The following is a 22,700-nucleotide window of genomic DNA, read 5'->3' as shown; positions in this document are numbered from 1 at the left end:
CGCCCGAACCCGAACACAGCCGTCGCCACCGACGCCGTTCGCCGCGGCCACCATCCCCCTCTCGCCTCCCCGACGCCTCCCAGAGCTCCGCAAGTCCTCCCTCGTCCTCCTCGTCGTCTCACGCGACCAGAAGAGCCCCGGAACGCCGCCCCCGACGTTTTCCCCCTCGCCGGCCGCCGAGGATCTTCTCCGTCGAATTCGGCCACTCCGGCGCGCCCCCGAGCTCGCTGACCAACCCTGCGGAACCGCGGTGAGCTCCTCTGCCGTTCGCCCCTTTTTCCCGTCGCTCCGCACGCTCCCTAGCGCTAGCGCTGCCGTGCCCGAAGCCCGCCGCCGCCGCGCCTCATCGCCGGCGTGGCTAGAGCCACCACAGCTCGAATCCGAGCACACCGCTGTGCTCAGAGAACTCCCAGGAGCCCGTAGCGCCCACCAGCCCCTCCTCCCATGCACCATAGCGCCATCTCCGCTGTTGCCCGAGCTCCGGCCGCCGCCGCGAGCTCGACTCCGGCGAGTACAGCGCACCCCGTCCGCTCCTTCCTGCTCCGTTGGATGCGGAAGAGCACGGGCTACGCCCCGGTGGTCTCCGCGAGTCCAGCCGCCGCCTGTAGCTCAAGTCCGGCGAGCTCCCGCCGCAGTTTTGGTCGTCGCCGGCCGAACTCCGGCGAAGTCGACGTGGCTTAGTTAATTAGTCACTAACCCCCCCACCTACTGACGCTGATAAGTGGGCCCCAGGGCTTAGTCAAAGCTAACCAGCCCGGGTCAACGCGGGATTAGTCCCTGTGTCACTGACGTGTGGACCCCACACGTCAGGTTTGACCCGGGGCAGCCCTGTTGACTTGCTGATGCAAGCATGACGCACTGCTGATGTCATAAAGTATTTTCTGGATTTAATTATATTCAGGAAATTCCAGAAAATGCCTAAAACTTCTAAAAATCATAGAAAATTAACCGTAACTCCAAATTAAATAATTTATATATGAAAAATTATCAGAAAAATTCAAGGAATCCATCTGTACCATTTTCATGCATGTTAGAACAACTTATAGCTGCTGTTTAGCACAAATCAATTAAATGGCATTTGAATAATCACATATGGAGTTGAATTTGAATCTTGTATTCAAACCAACCCCATTTAATCTGTTGCTAGTTGCATTAGCCCAAAACACATTCATTTTGCCATGTCATGATCATGCATCATATTGTGCATTGCATTGATTGTGTTCCCTTCTGTGTTGCCGGTATTTGTCCCCTCTCGATAGACGTGATACCGAGGATGTGATCGTTGACACTGATGAAGACTCAATGTTATCTTCAGAAGTGCCAGGCAAGCAAAACCCCCTTGTTCATTCCGATACAATCCTACTCTCTCGCTCCTGCTCTCTTTTACTGCATTAGGACAACAACGACATATTTGTTACTTGCTGCGGTAGCTGAACCCCTTTATCCTTTGCATGACCTGTCATTGCCACAGTAAATAGATGAAACCCACTAGCATGAGTAGGAGTTGTTTGAGCCCTGATGTGCCTACTCATTCATGTTTGTTTGTCATGCCTGCTATCGCTTAGAGTTGAGTCAGGTCTGATTCATCGGGGATGAATCAGAGGTGTGTGAACATGTCCTGCTATGTGTGAGCTAAGTGTGTGAACACGATTTGGTAAAGGTAGCGGTGAGAGGCCATGTAGGAGTACATGGTGGGTTGTCTCATTGCAGCCGTCCTCAGGAACTGAGTTCTGTGTTTGTGATCCATGATTCAGCTACTACCACGCATTGGGCCCGAAACCAATGGACCCTCTCGGCTTCTTGATCACCCTTGTCCTCTGTCCAGGAGTTGCAAGTAGTTTCTGGTGTTTGTAGTATGCTGGAGGCCGTGCGCAGCGCTGACCGTAGGGGTGGGCTGTGATGCGGTAGGCACGTGGCACGGTGTACCGGGCGCCCGTTTGGTGTCTCGGGAACCCTGTTCACATCGTTTGGGGCTGTGAGCGAAACTCCGGCCGGATCTCCTCATGGATGGAACCCGAATAGGCGATAAACTTGGACTAGAGACTTAGGTGATTAGGTAGGTCGTGGCCGACACCCACGTTGGGCTTCCGCTTGAAGGTTGCCGAGTACATGTCGTGTAAACGGCGGTAAGTGGTGAGAGCGTGTGTGAAGAAGTACACCCCTGCAGGGTTAACCTAATCTATTCGAATAGCCGTGTCCGCGGAAAAGGACTTCTGGGTTGCTTATATCAGTTCATAGACAAGTGAAAGTGGATACTCTAAAATACGCAAGATAAGCGTGAGTGCTATGGATGGCGTTCTCGTAGGGAGACGGGAGCGGATCCATAGTGGTGTATTGATATGGTGAATATGTGGACTCGTGTGCGCCACCTCAAAAGAGTCGCTTGCAGTCGTAGTTCAGGATAGCCACCGAGTCAAAGCTGGCTTGCTGCAGTTAAACCCCACCATCCCCTTTGTTGATAACGATGCATATGTAGATAGTTCTGATGTAAGTCTTGCTGGGTACATTTGTACTCACGTTTGCCTATTTTATGTTTTTTGCAGAGAGACTTCAGTCTCACTAGTAGTTCCGCGTGGTCTTCGACGTTTAGCTTGTTACCTCAGCTACGATCTTGTGCCTCGGCAGGATCTGATAGATAGTCAGGCTTCTCGGCCTTTTCATTTATAGATGTCTGTACCCAGACATGATAGCTTCCGCTTGTGCTTTGACTTGTATGCTCTGATTGTTGGGTCGTGAGACCATGTTTGTAATATCTCGCTCCTCGGAGCCTAATGAATAAATTACTTGAGTCATAGAGTCATGTTGTGATGCCATGTTGTATTTGCACATATCGAGCATATTGTGTGTATGTTATTGAAATGCTTGGTATGTGTGGGATCTGACCATCTAGTTGTTTATCTTTAGTAGCCTCTCTTACGGGGAAATGTCTCCTAGTGTTTCCATCGGAACACTTAGGCTGGCCGGCATGTGTCCTTCTTCGTTCCTGTGTCTGTCCCTTCGGGGAAATGTCACGCGGTGAATACCGGAGTCCTGTTAGCCCGCTACAGCCCGGTTCACCGGAGTCCTGCTAGCCCAGTGCTACAGCCTGGATTCACTCGCTGATGACCGACACGTTCGATGCTGGGTCATGGATGCCTGTCCCTGTAAGTCTGTGCCGCTTTGGGTTTACGACTAGCCATGTCAGCCCGGGCTCCTTATCATATGGATGCTAGCGACACTGTCATATACGTGTGTCAAAAGGCGCAAACGGTCCCGGACAAAGGTAAGGCGACACCCGTGGGAATACCGTGCGTGAGGCCGCAAAGTGATATGAGGTGTTACATGCTAGATCGATGTGGCATTGAGTCGGGGTCCTGACAATTTCATACAATAAAGCGACAACCATATGGCTCCTGCCAGTTGCCGATAACCGTGTTATAAAACATGATCATCTCATACAATAAAATTTAGCATCATGTATTGACCATATCACATCACAACATGCCCTGCAAAAACAAGTTAGACGTCCTCTACTTTGTTGTTGCAAGTTTTACGTAGCTGCTACAGGCTGAGCAAGAACCGTTCTTACCTACGCATCAAAAACCACACCGCGGTATAGTGATTGATTTTTGATCTTCAGAAAGAACCCTGTTCATTGAATCCGATTCAACTAAAGCTGGAGAAACAAACACCCACTAGCCACCTGTGTGCGAAGCACGTCGGTAGAACCAGTCGCGCATAAGCGTACGCGTAATGTCGGTCTGGGCCGCTTCATCCAACAATGCCGCTGAATCAAGAATCAACTAGTGACGGCAAGCAATATGTATATACCCATGCCCACAACTCTTTTGTGTTCTAGTCGTGCATATAACATCTACGCATAAACCTGATTCGGATGCCACTGTTGGGGAACGCAGTAATTTCAAAATTTCCTACGCACACGCAAGATCATGGTGATGCATGGCAACAAGAGGGGAGTGTATCGTCTATGTACCCTCGTAGACCGTAAGCGGAAGCATTATGACAACGAAGTTGATGTAGTCGTACGTCTTCACGATCAACCGATCTAGTACCGAAGATACGACACCTCCGCGATCTACACACGTTCAGCTCGGTGACCTCCCGCGAACTCACGATCTAGTACAACTTCGAGGGAGAGCTTCGTCAGCACGACGGCGTGATGACGGTGATGATGTTGTTACCGGAACAGGGCTTCGCCTAAGCACCGCTACGATATTACCGAGGTGGATTATGGTGGAGGGGGGCACCGCACATGGCTAAAGATCAATGATCAACTTGTGTGTCTATGGGGTGCCCCCTCCCCCGTATATAAAGGAGTGGAGGAGGGGGAGGGGGCCGGCCTCCTAGGCGCGCTCCAAGGGGAGTCCTACTCCCACCTGGAGTAGGATTTCCCCCTTGCCTTGTTGGATTTAGAAGAGAAGGAAGGAGAGGGAAGAAGGAAGGAAGGGGGGGGGGGGCGACCCCCCTCTCAATTCAGATTGGGCTTGGGGGGGGGGGCTCCTTTTCTTCTTTCCCCTCTCTTCCACTAAGGCCCAATAAGGCCCATATACCTCCCGGGGGGTTCCGGTAACCTCTCGGTACTCCGGTATACTCTCGATTTCACCCAGAACCATTACGATGTCCAAACATAGGCTTCCAATATATCGATCTTTACGTCTTGACCATTTCGAGACTCCTCTTCATGTCCGTTATCAAATCTGGGAGTCCGAACTACCTTCGGTGCATCAAAACACATAAACTCGTAATACCGATCGTCACCGAAGCTTAAGCGTGCGGACCCTACGGGTTCGAGAACTATGTAGACATGACCGAGACATGTCTCCGAGCAATAACCAACAGCGGAACCTGAATGCTCATACTGGTTCCTACATATTCTACGAAGATCTTTATCAGTCAAACTGCATAATGGTATACGTTGTTCCCTTTGTCATCGGTATGTTACTTGCCCGAGATTCGATCGTCGGTATCTCAATACCTAGTTCAATATAGTTATCGGCAAGTCTGTTTACTCGTTCTGTAATGCTACATCCCATAACTAACTCATTAGCCACATTGCTTGCAAGGCTTATAGTGATGTACATTACCGAGAGGGCCCAGAGATACCTCTCCGACAATCAGAGTGACAAATCCCAATCTTGATCCATGCCAACTCAACAAACACCATCGGAGAAACCTATAGAGCACCTTTATAATCACCCATTTACGTTGTGACGTTTGGTAGCACACAAAGTGTTCCTCCGGTATTTGGGAGTTGCATGATCTCATAGTCATAGGAACATGTATAGTTATGGAGAAAGCAATAGCAACAAACTAAACGATCATCGTGCTAAGCCAACAGATGGGTCAAGTAAATCACATCATTCTCTCTAATGATGTGATCTCGTTAATCAAATAACAACTCATGTTTATGGTTAGGAAACATAACCATCATTGATTCAACGAGCTAGTCAAGTAGAGGCAAACTAGTGACACTCTGTTTGTCTATGTATTCACACATGTACTAAGTTTCCGGTTGATACAATTCTAGCATGAATAATAAATATTTATCATGATGTAAGAAAATACAAATAACAACTTTATTATTGCCTCTAGGGTATATTTCCTTCAATACCCTGAAAAGAACCCTAGATGAGAAGTTCCGCCGTCGCAAGCCTATGTAGCCACGAAAAACCAATCGGGGCCTCGTTCCGGCACCCTGTCGGAGGGGAAAATCATCACCGGAGGACATCTTCATCATCCCGACGGTCTCCATGACAAGGAGGGAGTAGTTCAACCTCGGGGCTGAGGGTATGTACTAATAGCTATGTGCTTGATCTCTCTCTCTCTCTCTCTCTCTCTCTCTCTCTTGTTCTTAATTTGGCACGATCTTGATGTACGGCGAGCTTTGTTAATATATTTAGATCTTATGGTGTTCTTTCCTCTCTACCTTCTTGTGATGAATTGGGTCTTGCTCTTGGAGGTTTCGTTATGTTGATTAAATATCGGATTTGAGAACACTTGATGTATGTATTGCATACGGATACCCATGGTGCCATGGGGTATTATATTGATTCACTTGATGTATGTTTTGGCACTCAACTTGCGGATTCCCGAGGTGACTTTGGGGTAATCTATACATAGGGGCTGATGCACATTTTTGTCCTACATTCTCCGATAGAAACTTTGGAGTGATTCTTTGTTGCACGTTGAAGGCTTGTTATGTGATCCAATTATGTTATCATTGTTGACAGGTTTTGCACTAGTGAAGGTATGAACCCTAGGCCTTGTTTTCAAGCATTGCAATACCATTTTTGTTCACTTTTGTTACTTGCTACCTTGCTATTTTTATATTTTCAGATTACAAAAACCCATATCTACTATCCATATCACACTTGTATCACCATCTCTTCGTCGAACTAGTGCACCTATACAATTTACCATTGTATTGGGTGTGTTGGGGACACAAGAGACTTTTTATTATTTGATTGCAGGGTTGTTTGAGAGAGAACATCTTTATCCTACACCTCCCACGGATTGATAAATCTTAGGTCATCCAGTTGTGGAAAATTTGCTACTGTCCTACAAAACTCTGCGCTTGGAGGCCCAACACGACTCTACAAGAAGAAAGGTTGTGTAGTAGACATCAAGGACACTCGAGTCAGAGACTCGGGTCGCACGGCGCGAGCAGCAATGCACGAGAAAGGCCATGGCAGCGGGCGACACATCGGCGAGGCACCTGGCACTCGCGCGCACCGGTCGACCCCGAGGACGCGCTCATTGCGTCCGTCCTCCGACGCTTCCTGACAACGATGGAGACGGATGCGCGACGTCTGTGGCGGAAAAATGCCAAAACATTTCGGCTCGCTATCGATCGAGCCGTCGGAGCGCAACGCACCGAAGAAGGCGGGGAGGCACGCCGAGGAGCAGGAACACTTGCTCCGGAGGCTTGCTGGTGGTCACATAGAGCTGTCGGACGACTCCGACGATGGCTCAAGCTGCGACAATGACGACGACGACCCTCGGGCGACCGATGCCTACACCGAAGGCCAAAGCAGCACCGCTGACCGCAAGGGAAAGGGGCGGCGAGGAAATGGTGATTTCCTTCTCCTTTCCCGTTGAATTATGTTTTTTTATCATATGTTTAGGGTACTGTCCGATTGAAATTGCATCTTTTGGTTATCCGATGATTGTTTATGCTACAATTATGCTCGTTTTAACTAAATAATTCATGCTAGTATGTTGATTTACGTAGATTTATTTCCATACATGCATGTGTTGTATGGATATGAGGGGCCCAATTTGAGATACACGAATGCAGACGCATTTAAATGAGGAGTGCTCGCTCACTGCCCACGAATACAACCGGATGCGTTCGTGAACATTTGAGAGGCCGAATTTGCCAAGCCTCTTACGTCCTCACACCATGTCATGCGCCGACCAACGAAGCAGTCCAGCGGGGTTGTAGCCTGCGAGTGAGTTGGCTCAAAGGCCAAACAGGGATACGACCGGGTCGTTCGTTCTAGACGGAACGACCCACTCCATCGAGCGCCACGTGGATCCTTGAATCTCAAAGCAACCCTTTCCATCTTCTTCCCCAAAAGGCTTGTGCAGCGCCACCGCACAGGCACAGGCATGTCAGGGCATCTCCAGCCGCGTCCTCAGGAAGGCCTTCCCAGGCGTTTTTTTTACGCCCGCGCTGAAAAATCGGCCCAGTCACGCCCCCAGAAGCCTGATTTTCGCCGGCTTGGGCCGAAAACAGCGTCGGCGGACCCAGGCCGAACCCGGCGCGCTGGGAAGCGCCCGAAGGCGCCGGGGCGAACTGTTTTGGCGCGAAATAGCCGCGGGCCCGCCACGTCAGGGACACGGCTCTCTTCTCGCTCCTTCGTCGTCCTCATCGCCTCGTTTCCCGCGACGAATCAATGCCAAAGTTGCCGCGCTGCCGCGCCGGTCAGCCTGCGCCATTGATGCCTCACGGGCGGCGCAGTGAAGACCGGATGACGCGCGTCCCTCGCCCTTCCTCGCCCGCCACGCGTACTCACGGCGGCTCGCGCACGGGCGGCGCCTCGGCCTATATAAGACGCGCCCCAGCCAACTCGGCGACTCGCACTCTCTCGCCGTCGTCGTTCCTCCTTCTCCTCTCTCTCGCCGTCTCCAGTTCATCACACCCATGGCCGAGCGCTTCCCAGGCGACGGCCGGCGGCGAACGGCTTTGGCCGCCGCCATCTTCACGAGAACGAGGCTCGCCTCCTTTTTGAGGCCGAGTACCCGGTACCGCCGGACATGCGGGTGCCCGTCGCGTGGAGGATCTGCGCCGCCGGCGTGCCGGTGCCCCCGGTACCCACCGGCGCGGCGCGGCGTGCGGAGATCGCACGCATCCGCTCGTCCCTGCCGCGTGCGGCGAGGGAGGGGTCACGGTACATCCCCGACAGCCCGCTTTGGGAGCCTTATTTCCGCCGCTGTCACGCCGAGCAGCTCGAGGCCACCAACGGCGTCGAGCCCTCCGGCAGGCTCAACGCCGTCGGCCGGCGTCGGTGGTGGGGCGTGCCCGGGCGCACGTTGGAGGCCGTCCTCGAGTACATCGAGGCCGGCAACACGCCGCGCCTCGAGTACCCCGCTCCCCCGTCCTTCCCACGCCGCCGGGGAAGCTCCTGGACCCCGAGGCGCATGGAGACCGGGGGGTCCTCCTCCTCGTCCGGCGGCTCCCCCTATCCCCACCTCCGCCCCGTCAAGCCGGAGCCCCAGGGCACGCCTGTCAGCGCGCGCACCGGCAGCTCCGGCGTCCGCATCGGCGACAACGCCTCCCCCACCGGCCACTTCGTCCTCGTCGAGCTCAAGCCGGAGCCCGGCCTCCCCGTGGAGTACGAGGAGATAGCCCAACGTGGCTTCTCCGACGAGGACGCCCTGCGATGGGCGCGGGACGACTACCTCCGCGACGAGATGGTCCGGCAGCGCCGGGCCCTGGAGGAGATCACCGCCCGCAAGCGTGGGCGCGAAGACGAGCACGGCGTCGTGGTTCTCGACGGCGACGACGACGACGACGCCCCCGGACCGTCCAACCCGCCGCGCCAATCGGGGGAGGGATGCAGCAGGGACTGCGGAGGCGTCGGCGGGGGCGACGTTGACGACGACGACGGCGGTGACTACACGCGGTTCTACAGCCTCCTCGACATGTAGAACCGCGTGGGCGGGCGGCTAGGGAGACGGCGGGGTAGCCCGCGGTAGTTTTTCTTTTGTAAAATATGTTTAAATTTGAACGAATTCGAATATGTTTACGTTATGTTTGCGCCAAATTTAAATATTTTAAAAACCCGTGAGGGGCCGCGACTGGGGGGCGTAGTGCGTGGTTTAGTGCCGGTACGTCTTTAAGGAGCGATTTTTTGCCCCTTCTGAAAGGCCAACGGCTGAAGATGCCATAACACTCGTTCCCGGGGTGAGTTGGCGGCATCCAGGGACTCGCCGGCGACCTCGTGGAGTTTTGCTGAGCTGTTTCGTGCTGCCTTCTTGCACTTGAAAATCCATGGCGATTTTGGAAAGTTTCTTCCGCTCGTGTCCGTTTTCTTGGCGCTCTCTGCCTTGCTCTCGCCGGCAGCGCACGCGGCGGTGCCGGCATGCCACCTAAATGTCCTGCTTGCGGTGCAGCCTTCGCAGGAAACCCCATCGTCACCTCTCTCACAGACCTCGCGCAGCTAGAGGAGCTCGGTCATGGCCTCTCCTGTAGCTTCTCTCACTCTCCCTCTTTGCCTTGTCGGAGGAGAAAAAGTCGCACAAGTCGATACGGTGGCGTTGGGGCGCAAGATTTAGAGACGGCCTGACGGAGAAGAAGATGGAGTAGTTGCTTTGAGATTCAGGAACCCACGTGGCTTTCGATGGAATGGGTCGTTCCGAACGGAGCGAACGACCCAGTCATATAGAATTTTCTTCCCCAAACAGGTACTTCCTCCGTTCCACAATATAGTGCTTTCTCTATCTACGTGCTTCAACTTTGACCGTAAATTTAATTACTAAGACCGATTGCGGCGGAAGCAAAAATTATATCAGTGAATTCGTATTCGAAAGAAGTTTTCAATTATATAATTTTTTCTCCCGCCGCAATTGGTCTTGTTGGTTAAATTTATAGTCAAAGTTAAACCTCGGAAAGCGTGGACGCACTATATTTTGAAATGGAGGGAGTAGTACAAAAGTTTGTTTACAAAGAGCTCACATTGCATTTCCATTCGACTCACTCAGCATCCATACATGCATACTCCAGGAGCAACCAACAGATGATATAACGCAAATATGTACTCCCTTCGTTTCAAATTACTCGTCGTATAAAGGAAAATCAAATAAATGCAGTTTTGCAAGCACTCCCAGTGTACGCCATGGGTATTTTTAAATTTCCAGCTTCATTATGTGATGAATAATCTCGGATTATAAGAAACTTCTGGTGGGGGGACGAAGATGACAGAAGGAAAACCCATTGGCTAGCTTAGGATAAACTCACAAAACCTAAAAGAGAGGGAGGCATGGGTTTCCGAGATCTTAGATTGTTTAATCAAGCTATCTTGCCTAAACAGGCTTGGAGGCTGCTAGTGAATCCAGATTCTTTATGTGCTAAGGTTTTGAAGGTGAAATATTATCCTAATGGTCACATATTGGATACTGCTTTCCCGCAGGCTACCTCCGTGAATTGGCAAGGCATTGTGCACGGATTGGATCTGCTAAAAAAAGAGGTCATATGGAGAGTGGTCGATGGAAAAAATGTTAATATTTGAAGAGATAATTGGCTACCTAGAAATTCTGGCCTCAGAGTTTTAGTCAAAAAGAACCGCACTAGACTGAAATGGGTCTCTGAATTATTCATAAGCGGAACAAGAAGATGGGATGAAAATTTAATCAGGCACCTATTCTATAACCATGATGCTGAGGAGATCCTAAGGTTACGTATTCAGGCTATAGGTGAGGGAAATCTAATTGCTTGGCACTATGAAAAAAATGGCATGTTCTCGGTTAAAAGTGCGTATAGACTGGTTTTAAACCTTCAGGATGGCAAGGGCGTGACAGGATCGTCTAGTTATGCTGCTGACAAGGAAAGAAGTGTGTGGGATGTTATTTGGAAAGCCAAAGTCCTGCAAAAAAAAAGAATTTTTGCCTGGCGAGCTGCGTCTAACAGTTTGGCGACCCAGGTAAACAGAGTTATTCATCACCAAACGGTGTCAGGTATGTGTACTATATGTGAGATGGAGGATGAAAGTACTTTCCATGCCCTTGTGTCTTGCCCAAAGGTGTGTGCGTTTCGTTTTGCTATGAGAGAAGAGTGGAATATTCCTGCCGAGGAGCTTTTCAGATTTACGGGGCCGAACTGGATGTTTATTCTGCTTGATCAATTGGGGTCGCCAGAACGTGATCAAGTTTTATTCATGCTTTGGAGAGCTTGGCATCTCAGAAATGATATGATCTTCGGGAAGGGGAAAGAATCCTTACGTGCTTCTGTCACTTTTGTGGGAAATTACTGGAAATCTTTCACAAATGTCAAAAACTGTGCGCAAGTTGACTTAAGCATCAAAGGTAAGGGGGTGATTGATAATGGAAGGTACATCACACCAATCGCGGAGGCTCGTCGTAATTGGGAACCACCGGACCAAGGGTATATTAAGATAAACGTTGATGCTAGTTTTGTGGAGAGCATGAGATCTGCCAGTATTGGGATAATTGCCAGGAATCACCTTGGCGAAGTCCTGGTTTCCTCATGGGATTTTATCGGGTCGTGCACTTGTGTGGATGAAGCAGAATTTCGTGCGGCGCTTGCTGGGTTATATATTGGTATTACATTCCATAGTCCTGTTATTTTGGAGACTGACAGCGCAGCTGTTGCTTTTTCTTTGGCAAAAGATTCTTTTGACAGGTCTCCTTTTGTGGACCTGAAAAAGGAGGCGATGAGTGTCTCAAACCTCATTAAGGATTTCAAGATAGTGAAGATTGACAGGCAGGTGAATAGGGTGGCGCATGAGATTGCTAAATTTTGTTTTGATAGTAGGTCAGACGGTATTTTATGTAATAGTGTTCCGCCCTGCGTAGCTAGATTTGTAATGAACGATTGTAAGAATTTTGTTATTTCTGATTAATATATGGAGGGTTTTCAAAAAAAAAATTAGTCGTCGTAGAAATGGATGTATCTATAACTAAAATACATCTAGATACATCCATACCTGCGACAAGTAATTTGAAACGGCGGGAGTAGTTCATATTGAAATATGTACAAACAATATTATTTAGAAGCGGAGGGAGAAATGAAGAGAGAGAGAGAGAGAGAGAGAGAAAGATAGATTCTCTCGATCATTGAAGAAAACCTAGGTTAAATTCAGCTAATCCAGCAGCCTCCACATTCTATAACAGCTAGATCAATGCATGGTGATCAATTATTACTTCACTAATTGCCATGCATGTGCATGACACACATCCATCTAACCAACAATGTCAAGGTCAAGTTGCTATAGCCCACAGCCATTGTTTATCAAGTGCACCATGGATTGGAACTCTTGCATGCATGTATAAGTAGCTCCTCCACTCCACATACGAACTCCATCACCTCATCCCATCTGCTCCTATAGCCCACATCAAATCACACACTCTCTGGTACACATCGGCTAAATTCATTAAGAGCTAGCTTGAGAGGAGAGACAATGGCCGCAGCTTTCCTTAAGCTTTCTCTTGCGCTGGCATGCGTACTGCTGCTGTCGTCGGCGGCGTGCCATGGCCTGGAGGTGGGTTACTACAAGAAGACATGCCCCCGCGTGGAGGCCATCGTGAGGGACGAGGTTAAGAAGTTCGTCTACAAGAACGCCGGCATCGGCGCCGGCCTCATCCGCATGTTCTTCCACGACTGCTTCGTCCAAGGATGCGACGGCTCCGTCCTCCTGGACCCTACGCCGGCTAACCCGCAGCCCGAGAAGCTGAGCCCTCCCAATTTCCCCAGCCTCCGCGGCTTCGAGGTGATCGACGCGGCCAAGGACGCCGTCGAGAAGGCGTGCCCTGGAGTGGTCTCGTGCGCCGACATCGTCGCCTTCGCCGGCCGCGACGCAGCCTACTTCCTTAGCAAGATGAAGGTCAAGATCAACATGCCGGCCGGCCGCCTCGATGGCCGCGTTTCCAATTCCACGGAGGCCCTCGACAACCTGCCGCCACCATTCTTCAACCTCGACCAGCTCGTCGCCAGCTTCGCCGCTAAGGGCCTCAGCGCCGAGGACATGGTCGTGCTCTCCGGCGCCCACACCATCGGGGTCTCCCACTGCTCGTCCTTCGTCTCCGACCGCATCGCCGTCACCTCCGACATCAACGCAAGCTTCGCCAACTTCCTGAGGAGGAGGTGCCCCGCCAACCCGAGCACGGCCAACGACCCCACGGTGAACCAAGACGTGGTGACCCCCAACGCTCTCGATAACCAGTACTACAGGAATGTCCTCGCGCACAAGGTGCTGTTCACGTCCGACTCCGCCCTTCTTACGACGCCGGCGACGACGCAGATGGTGCGCGACAGTGCCAACATCCCCGGGCAGTGGGAGGCTAAGTTTAACATGGCCATGGTCAAGATGGGAGCGATCGATGTGAAGACTGGCAAGCAAGGCGAAATCAGGAGGAAGTGCAGGATCGTCAACCACTGATGATCGATCCATGAATCATCACGGTGTTGCGTTAATTCGTTTGTGCGCTTTAGTTTTGCACTGCGTGAGGTCATCTACTTGTGATTTTCGTTCAATTTTCATGCATGTACTGTAATTGGTTGTTTTGACTGTTCAAATTCTTTGGCTGCTTATATTATTGGTGTTGAAGTTAACTTTGAGTGAGCTCTACTGATCTAAATTGGACATCTTAGATTCTTTCTCATCTTTAAGGGCCTCTTTGATTCGTAAGATTGTTTTAAGGGACTCACTATGGGTCAGTCGATTGAAAATTAAACTTGAGTCAGTCGACTGAACCAAACTTGTTTCAACAAACGAAACTAGTTGATTGACTGGTTTGCTCTCTCTGCGAATCATGACCTACCTCAATCGCGCACAAAATAGCAAGGCGAGCTGGCCGGCCGGTGTCATGCGCGAAATTAATTTGTTTTCAAGGAACTTTGTACGCGCAGCACTAAGCAGTGCACACGTATACAAACAACATACGTACGTACATAACACTGCTAGCTAGCTACCTTCCGGCAAATCAATCTGTGGTTTGGATGGTTAGAGGGACAGTGGTATCCTTAGCCCATCAAGGTTCAAGTCTTGATGCTCACATTATTGCTGTATTTATTTTAGAAATTTCGGCGATGCGCTTTCAGTGAGAGGAGACCTTCCCGTCGACGACGACACGCCTACGGTGACTTCGTAAATTTCAAGATGACATGCCGGCCTGGTCTCTCAGAGATGCTAATAAGAGTAGGGTGTGCATATGTGCGTTCATTGAGATGAGTATATCCGCGTATGCATAAGCGCTTGCATCTGTACTGATGTTAAAAAAAAAGCTAGCTACCTTCCTCTTCCTCACTTTTTTTCTTTCAGATCGAAGGACGGAACCTTCAAACGCATGCATGGATGCATCTCAAATATAATACACGACTATTTGCAAAACATATATTGTATATGTCAGTGCAAGTAGACGTATGCACATGCACTCCCTCCCATCGATCAATGGTAGCTAAATAAATGCATCTCAATCTAGTAACAATCCATGCATTTAGTCCGCCTCGTCTCCGATGGCCCTAGAGCCATGGAGGCGCGGTAGATCCTGGCAAGGACCGGCGGGAGGGCTCCGTTTTTAGTCTTTTTTCAATCTTGTTAGGGTTTGTGTCCTACTCAGGAAGGCGAGACGGCGGCGACTCCCTGAAGATGGAATAAAGGTCTCACCGCCTAGCCACCGTTCCGGCGGTGCGTCTAGCATCGTTGGTGGGCGTGTGAAGGTGTGTCTCCGGCAGATCTATCTTTGGTGGATTTGCTCGGATCTCGTCGTCGTTCGTCTACGTTTGTATGTCTTCGGTTTGAATGCTTCCGATCTACATTCCCTGAAGATAGAATAAAGGTCTCCCCGCCTAGCCCCCGTTCCGGCGGTGCGTCTAGCATCGTTGGTGGGCGTGTGAAGGTGTGTCTCCGGCAGATCTATCTTTGGTGGATTTGCTCGGATCTTATCGTCGTTCGTCTACGTTCGTGTCTTCGGTTTGAATCCTTTCGATCTACGTTATTTTTCATCGGCAGCGGTTGCTGTTCTGGGGTGCTGGTCCTATGGGGCCTTAGCACGACGACTTCCCGACTATCTACTACAATAAGTTGTGCCCAGCTCCGGCGATGGAGGGGCGATGACGGTGGCGCGCCTTCGGCTCGCTTCGGTGCTTGTAGTCATCGCTAAGTGGTCTCCGGATCTGGATGTAATTTTTATTTCTGGTGTTCGTTGTACTGCCATGATTGAAGATGAATAGATTGGAAGTTTTTCCGCAAAAAATAATAATATGCAATAATACACTATAATAATTGAAAGAAAATAAACTAAAACTAAACTAAATCAAAATAAGAATTGTTTTCTAAGAATGAATGAATGTGGCATTGGTACCCATTAATAAAAAAGAGGATGGCAAAACTTTAAAATACTTGCACACAACCTTGCACTAAAATTGCACCTTCTGTAATATGCAAAGAATAAGCATATAATTCTTCGGTTTTCATACTCTAGTATAATTTAAGAACATATCGTGTAGTACCTACATGTATACATTTTATAAGGATGAATGAATTAGTCACAATGGTGTTACCATCAAGAAAAAAAAGTAAAACAAATAATGGAATTTTTTGCATACAATTTACAAAAAAATTGTAGCTGTTTAATATGCAAGAATAAGCATATAATAGTGTAATTTCTGGGGAAAATCAATAATAAGGAATGAATTACTGGCATTAGTATGGCCATTAAAAAAGGAAAACTAAATATAAACTAGAATAAAATAAAAATAATAAACTTTTCTAAGGAAGAATGAATTAGTGCTATTTGTATTACCCACTAAGAAGAAAGAAAATGAAAAAAACAAAATTGCACAAAGATTGCGCTTTCTTTATAATATGTAAGAATAAGTGTATAATAGTGGAATTTCCATCAAGACGAATTTCCAGAGAAGGAATAGATTAATGGCATTGGTATTACTCTTAAAGAATAATGAAAATGAAATAAAAACTACTAATCAAAATAATGAATTTTGGTTTGGTTTGGTGATCACTGTGCTCTTGTTCCATTTCATCTTGTATAACCGCAATGTGATTGTGTCTATACTTGATAGTGGCCTTAGCATGAAATAATTTGATGTTTTCATCTGCAAGCTTAATCCATCTAATAGTTGCCTTGCTTTGAGTATGTATTTTGGTATGATAGAAGGTTAATTAAATGTAGTTTCAGAATATCTATTTATCGCAGGGATTTTGTGGCAAGACATATTGTTATGGATTTGGGAGACGCAAGAGGATGATCCATGACAAGTTCACACGAGATTTTTACCCATGTTAGGCCCTCTATAGAAAAGGTAACACTTTCCTTCTGTTGATGATAATCTGGGCTCGTATGAGGGATCTTAGTACACAAATCATACACAATGTTGGCATGTGACTCTGTACTCATGCCGCGTGTGGGTGCCCTAGCCTTGCCTTATATATGGCTGAGAAGGATGTGATCTTACAACGGCCGATCGACCAGGTCATGGTAATGACACATTGATCGTGCAATGTTACTACTAATTACGTGTGACATGATAATGCTCTATTAACTACTCCCTCAGAGATCTAAACGCTCTTATATTTCTTTTTACAAAGGGAGTACGTTGTATCGCTTGTCTAGACAGAGCATTGATGACCCTGCCCAATGGGCGTTGTTGGGAGCGCTCAGCCAAGTGGGCCGTCTAGAACGAACTTGGGTTTTTCAAGGCCTGCTAAGCTGTTTCCCTATCTTGGGCCTATCCCGGAGGGATTCAGCTGTCACTCTCTCCCATTTCAGTTTTTGTTGCTTAAAAAGATGTATTCTTCCAAGGTATCACACCCTCTCAACCGAAAGAGTATGTGTTAGTCTCCACTTTGATTTAATTAGAGGTTGTGTACCGAAGAATAAATAATTTGTTGGAGATGTGCGGCTGAGAGTAGTTAATTGCTTTTATTAGGGGTTAATTGCTGCCATTTAGGCCCTCACACCGTGTCACAGCTCATGGGCCGACCAACGAAGTAATCCAACGGGGTTGTAGCCTGCGAGTGAGTTGGCTCTACATAAGTCAAAGGCCAAATAGGCTGTACAAAAGTTTGTTTACAAGAGCTCACATTGCATTTCCATTCGACAGATCAGACAACACAAATTGTAAAGAAGACAGGAAAAAAGAGAGATGAATTCACTCGATTATTGAAGAAAACATAGAGTTAAATTAAGCTATAGGTCTAGCAGTCTCCATGTTCCATAACAGCTAGAGCAGTGCATGTTGATCAATTATTACTCCATTGCCATGCATGTGCACGACACACATCCATCTAACTAACAATGTCAAGTTGCTATCTTATCAAGTGCACCATGGATTGGAACTCTTGCATGCATGTATAAATAGCCCTCCACAGACAAACGACATTCCATCACCTCATCGATATCCCATCTGCTCCTATATAGCCCACATCAAATCACACGCTCTCTGGGCTATATTCATTAAGAGCTAGCTTGAGAAGAGAGACAATGGCCGCAGCTTCCCTTAAGCTTTCTGTTGCGCTGGCATGCGTACTGCTACTGTCGTCGGCGGCGTGCCATGGCCTGGAGGTGGGTTACTACAAGAAGACATGCCCCCGCGTGGAGGCCATTGTGAGGGACGAGGTGAAGAAGTTCGTCTACAAGAACGCCGGCATCGGCGCCGGCCTCATCCGCATGTTCTTCCACGACTGCTTCGTCCAGGGATGCGACGGCTCCGTCCTCCTGGACCCGACGCCGGCCAACCCGCAGCCGGAGAAGCTCAGCCCTCCCAACTTCCCCAGCCTCCGCGGCTTCGAGGTGATCGACGCTGCCAAGGACGCCGTCGAGAAGGCTTGCCCTGGCGTGGTCTCGTGCGCCGACATCGTTGCCTTCGCTGGCCGCGACGCAGCCTACTTCCTTAGCAAGATGAAGCTCAAGATCAACATGCCGGCGGGCCGCCTCGACGGCCGCGTTTCTAATTCCACGGAGGCCCTCGACAACCTGCCGCCACCACTCTTCAACCTCGACCAGCTCGTCGCCAGCTTCGCCGCTAAGGGCCTCAGCGCCGAGGACATGGTCGTGCTCTCCGGCGCCCACACCATCGGGGTCTCCCACTGCTCGTCCTTCGTCTCCGACCGCATCGCCGTCACTTCCGACATCGAGGCTGGCTTCGCCAACTTCCTGAGGAGGAGGTGCCCTGCCAACCCGAGCACGGCCAACGACCCCACGGTGAACCAGGACGTGGTGACCCCCAATGCTCTCGATAACCAGTACTACAAGAACGTCCTCGCGCACAAGGCGCTGTTCACGTCCGACGCCGCCCTACTTACAACGCCGGCGACGATACAGATGGTGCGCGACAGTGCCAACATCCCCGGGCAGTGGGAGGCCAAGTTTAGCAAGGCCATGGTCAAGATGGGAGCAATCGAAGTGAAGACCGGCAAGCAAGGCGAAATCAGGAGGAAGTGCAGGGTTGTCAACCACTGATCCATCCTTGAATCGTCACGGTGTTGCGTTAATTCGTTTGTGCGCTTCAGTTTTGCACCGCCTGAGGTCATCTACTTGTGATTTTCGTTCAATTTTCATGCATGTACTGTAATTGGTTGTTTTGACTGTTCAAATTCTTTGGCTGCTTATTGGTGCTACAGTTAACTTTGAGTGAGTTCTGCTGATTTAAATTGGACATCTTATATTGATTCCCATCGTTACTCTTTGATTCGTAAGATTATTTTAAGAGAGTGGGTTTTCAGCTCCCAGGTGCCCCTACACCCTTTATGAACAGTAAATTCAAAAAAAATAATCTGAAACTTTGCAACATCAAATATGATCAAACTTAAGTGCTTGCAAATTTTCATGTCCAAAAGTAAACATTCGAAGAGCTATACACAAGAAAAAGATTTCAGTGCTTGAAATTTTTATTACTTTTAACACTGAAATCTGAAACTCAAGTGTACACCTTTCTCTACATGATATATTGTTCAGAAAACTTGCACGAATGTACAAAGTTTAACCATATTTGACGTCGTAAAGTATTTGTTTTCTATTCTTTTGAATTTACTGTTTATAGAGGGTGTAGGGACACTCAGGAGCTATCACATCTTTCTCTTATTTTAAACAACCCACAGAAGTAGGAATATATAAGAGTACACAAAGACCTTTCTAGCGGAAGTTTTGTGATTTGATTGAAACCAATTTTTTGTAATGAGTGATCTTTGTTTTTCATGCATGATACATATTTCGGTGTGAAATGTCTGAAACTAGTTATTTAAAAAATGAGAAGCTGATTATTTCAAATTTGTATATTGTGCTCTGTACATGCCCAGTGCAACCCCTAGTAGGTGCTAAAGTAAATATATATGTCATCACTGACTGGCATGGACATATCCAGTCATTATTGGCCGGTTTTCAGCCGGTCACAGATAAACATGTTATTACACACCCCGAGACATTGATTGGCCAAAAATCCGTCTGTGATGATATAGATTGGCCGGTCATTGTTGTTCAGATCTGTAGTAGTGCATGCAATTCTAAGAAGCCATTAAGAACTAAGAGTGGTTGTTCTAAAGACCACTAACATTCAACTAGAAGATGTCCCCCCCGTCCCGCATTGCCCTCCTCTGGCGACACGGGGCAACCCTAGCCACCGTCGCATACAACCCCGCCGCCGGACTCCCCCGTCATCCGCGGACGCCCCCCCCTCCTCACGCACCTCCGCCCCCTCCGCTTGCGACCCGGGGTTGCTCCCAGTCATTCTCGGCCCCCCTACCAGCTGTTGCTCGTGCCTGGCGGCCAGCGGCAGTCCCGACGCTCCTGGCCGTTGCCATGGGCGCCAACCCCTGTAGCTACACTCGTTCCAGTCCCGTTGGTGCTTGCTAGCCGTGGTTGGGGTTTGGGATCTGCAGTCGGTTGCGGGGCCATTTGTGGCCTGCCTCCCATGCAGGCGACCCTTCTCGTCTCTGGCGGCCCTCCCACCCCGAGCCCTAGTGACGGCTCTCGCGAGGAGGCGACAATGCGTCTGCGGTTGTGGCTCACATGGGGCCCCTCGCAGCGGGTCCCTGCTGGCGCTGTTCTGGTCCCGGCAGCCTCAGGCCCGTGTCTCTCCGGTGTCCTTCGCTATCGGCGTCCTCCACCGGCCAGCTCCGGCCTCGGCAACCGGGTAGATGCGCGTATTCTAGCTCACCAGACTCACCGACATCCTGATTCTTAAGGCCACAATAGCTCGGATTTACGTCCCTCCAGTCCTAGCTTGCCGGAGTTGTTGGACGCTGTCGTGCCAAGACCCCCACGTGGTTAGCCCCGTCGCCCTCCCTACCATGTACGCCTCAAAGCCCCCCTTTGCCAGATCCAATGCTCGCGGGTTCGAAGGCGGTGCCACCCTATGGCAGGTGCAGCCCCGCCAACTCCCTGACTTGGTGATTCTGACTAGCGTTGGCCTCCCCATCTACGATTTTCGATTCGGCGGCTATAGGATCTCCCAGCTTCAGGCCAAGGGAGAGATCCCTGCTGAGCTCGCTAGTGCTAACAGCGACGACGCCCTCGGTTGTCGGTTTCCTCCTTGGAGGCGATGCCAAGGCCTTCAGCTGCACCCGTCTTCGAGCTAAGAGGACACTCCAGGTCCAGGTCACCTGAACCGGATAGTGACGAAGTCTCGGCATCGTATTCCTTCTTGAAGGCACTATCTTGCGCGCTCAAAGTGTCACCGATTTTGGCTCGGGCAATGTTGGAGTTCTTGTTGGTTTGACATCACCACTATTGGCTCGGGTTTGGTAGGTTTAGCTGTGATGTATCTGTCGTGGATCTAAATCTGACAGTAGAGTGGGGGGTAGGTATGGAGAGGCAAGGTCCTAGCTATGGAGAGGTTGTAAACACAAGAGATGTACGAGTTCAGGCCCTTCTCGGAGGAAGTAAAAGCCCTACGTCTCGGAGCCCGGAGGCGGTCGAGTGGATTATGTGTATATGGATTACAGGGTCCCAACCCTTCTGCCTGTGGAGGGGGGTGGCTTATATAGAGTGCGCCAGGACCCCAGCCAACCCACGTAATGAAGGGTTTAAGGTACATTAAGTCCGGGGCGTTACTGGTAACGCCCCACATAAAGTGTCTTTAATATAATAAAGTCTACTTAATTACAGACCGTTGCAGTGCAGAGTGCCTCTTGACCTTCTGGTGGTCGAGTGAGTCTTCGTGGTCGAGTCCTTCAAGTCAGTCGAGTGAGTCCCTCGTAGGTCGACTGGAAGGTGATCTCTTCTAAGGGTGTCCTTGGGCAGGGTACTTAGATCAGGTCTGTGACCCTACCCTAGGTACATGACTCCATCATTAGCCCCCGAATGGATTGAGGCTTGAGTGATGAAGGAGTTGATGTTGTTTCCGATTAGCCTTCGCATACTGGTCGTGCGTTGTTTTGGACCAAAAAATCTCTTTGTTGATAGTGAGCAACTTTTCTTCAGTCGACTCGATCCATTCTTTTCTTTCGTCGAGTGATCTTTTGGACTTCGCCGATTTCCGAGCGACGGATCGCAGGAAATCCCGCGTCTGGCAGACCGATCTGCCGTTCGCGGATTCCGCGGGATACGAAATTTGGGGAAGCGCGCGAAGCGGGGCGGACCGCGGCGCTTGGATGGGACAGGGCATAGACGCCTCGATCCCCGTGCCGCTTTTTTCGCCACGTATCACGTCCGCGCAACTGTTTCAGGATATGATTAGATCGACCGGGCCCACCTGTCATCCACTCGGAGGGGATCTTATAAACGCGCCCGGCGAGGGTTTTTTGAGCAGTGCCTCAGCATTCTCTCTCTGCTCCCTTCGTCTCCGCCCAACGCGCTCGCTCTCGCCTCCTCACAACTTCTCCTCGCGCGTCTCGCCGGCAGCCATGGTCAAGGAGAAGACGGCGGCGCTGGAACGCGCGAAGAAGGCGTCGGCGACGGAGAAGGCGAAGGGGAGATCCACCAGTCATGGCGGGTCTTCGTCTAGATCTCGCCTGCCGAAAGGCTGGGTCCAGGGAGATTGGATCCAATCGACCATCACGGAGACGGATCTCCTCGACATGGCCAATGAGGGCCTGATCCCTCATGGAGCTGCAAGGCTTCCGGGGAAAGAGTGGCAGCCCCAGCCGGAAGGGGGTGAGTGCATGCTTCTGGCTACCCATGTCGACCACGGATTTTCTTTGCCGCCGAGCGTTTTCTTCCGTGGTTTCTTGAACTTCTTTGGAGCGCAACTCCACCACTTCACCCCGAATTCTATCGCCTACCTTGCCGCGTTTGTGTCCATGTGTGAGAGTTTTCTGGGTTGTCGACCGCATTGGGGCTTGTTCAAGCACATATTCACGTGTCGCTCTCAGACCGTGAAGAAGGCGAGCCCAGGCGACGAAAAAACCCGAGTTGTCCAGATGTGTGGGGGTCTGGGGATCCAGATGAGGAACAAGAGCATCTTCCCAGCCATGACATTTCCCGAGTCAGTCAGAGGCTGGCAGTCGACCTGGTTCTACTGCCAGGATCAGCCGACGCCGGGGCAGTCGAGTGGACTCCCTCAG

The 22,700-nt window shown here is 50.0% G+C and overlaps 2 protein-coding genes across 2 annotated transcripts; both read left to right on the top strand.

Annotated features, from left to right (window-relative positions):
* Positions 1-12,563: 12,563 nt before the first annotated feature.
* On the top strand, positions 12,564-13,797 carry LOC119312449 (peroxidase 2-like). Its single transcript, XM_037588207.1, has one exon. The coding sequence runs from the start codon at positions 12,642-12,644 to the stop codon at positions 13,617-13,619; it is 978 nt and encodes a 325-aa protein (XP_037444104.1). The 5' UTR covers positions 12,564-12,641; the 3' UTR covers positions 13,620-13,797.
* Positions 13,798-17,609: 3,812 nt separating this feature from the next.
* LOC119312357 (peroxidase 2-like) lies at positions 17,610-18,825 on the top strand. The gene has a single exon (XM_037588122.1). The coding sequence runs from the start codon at positions 17,683-17,685 to the stop codon at positions 18,658-18,660; it is 978 nt and encodes a 325-aa protein (XP_037444019.1). The 5' UTR covers positions 17,610-17,682; the 3' UTR covers positions 18,661-18,825.
* Positions 18,826-22,700: the final 3,875 nt, after the last annotated feature.

The sequence above is a fragment of the Triticum dicoccoides genome, chromosome 1A (assembly GCF_002162155.2).
Source record: "Triticum dicoccoides isolate Atlit2015 ecotype Zavitan chromosome 1A, WEW_v2.0, whole genome shotgun sequence".
NCBI lineage: Eukaryota > Viridiplantae > Streptophyta > Magnoliopsida > Poales > Poaceae > Triticum > Triticum dicoccoides.
Note: the sequence above shows the minus strand (reverse complement) of the source record. Positions and strands in the feature narration are given on the sequence as shown.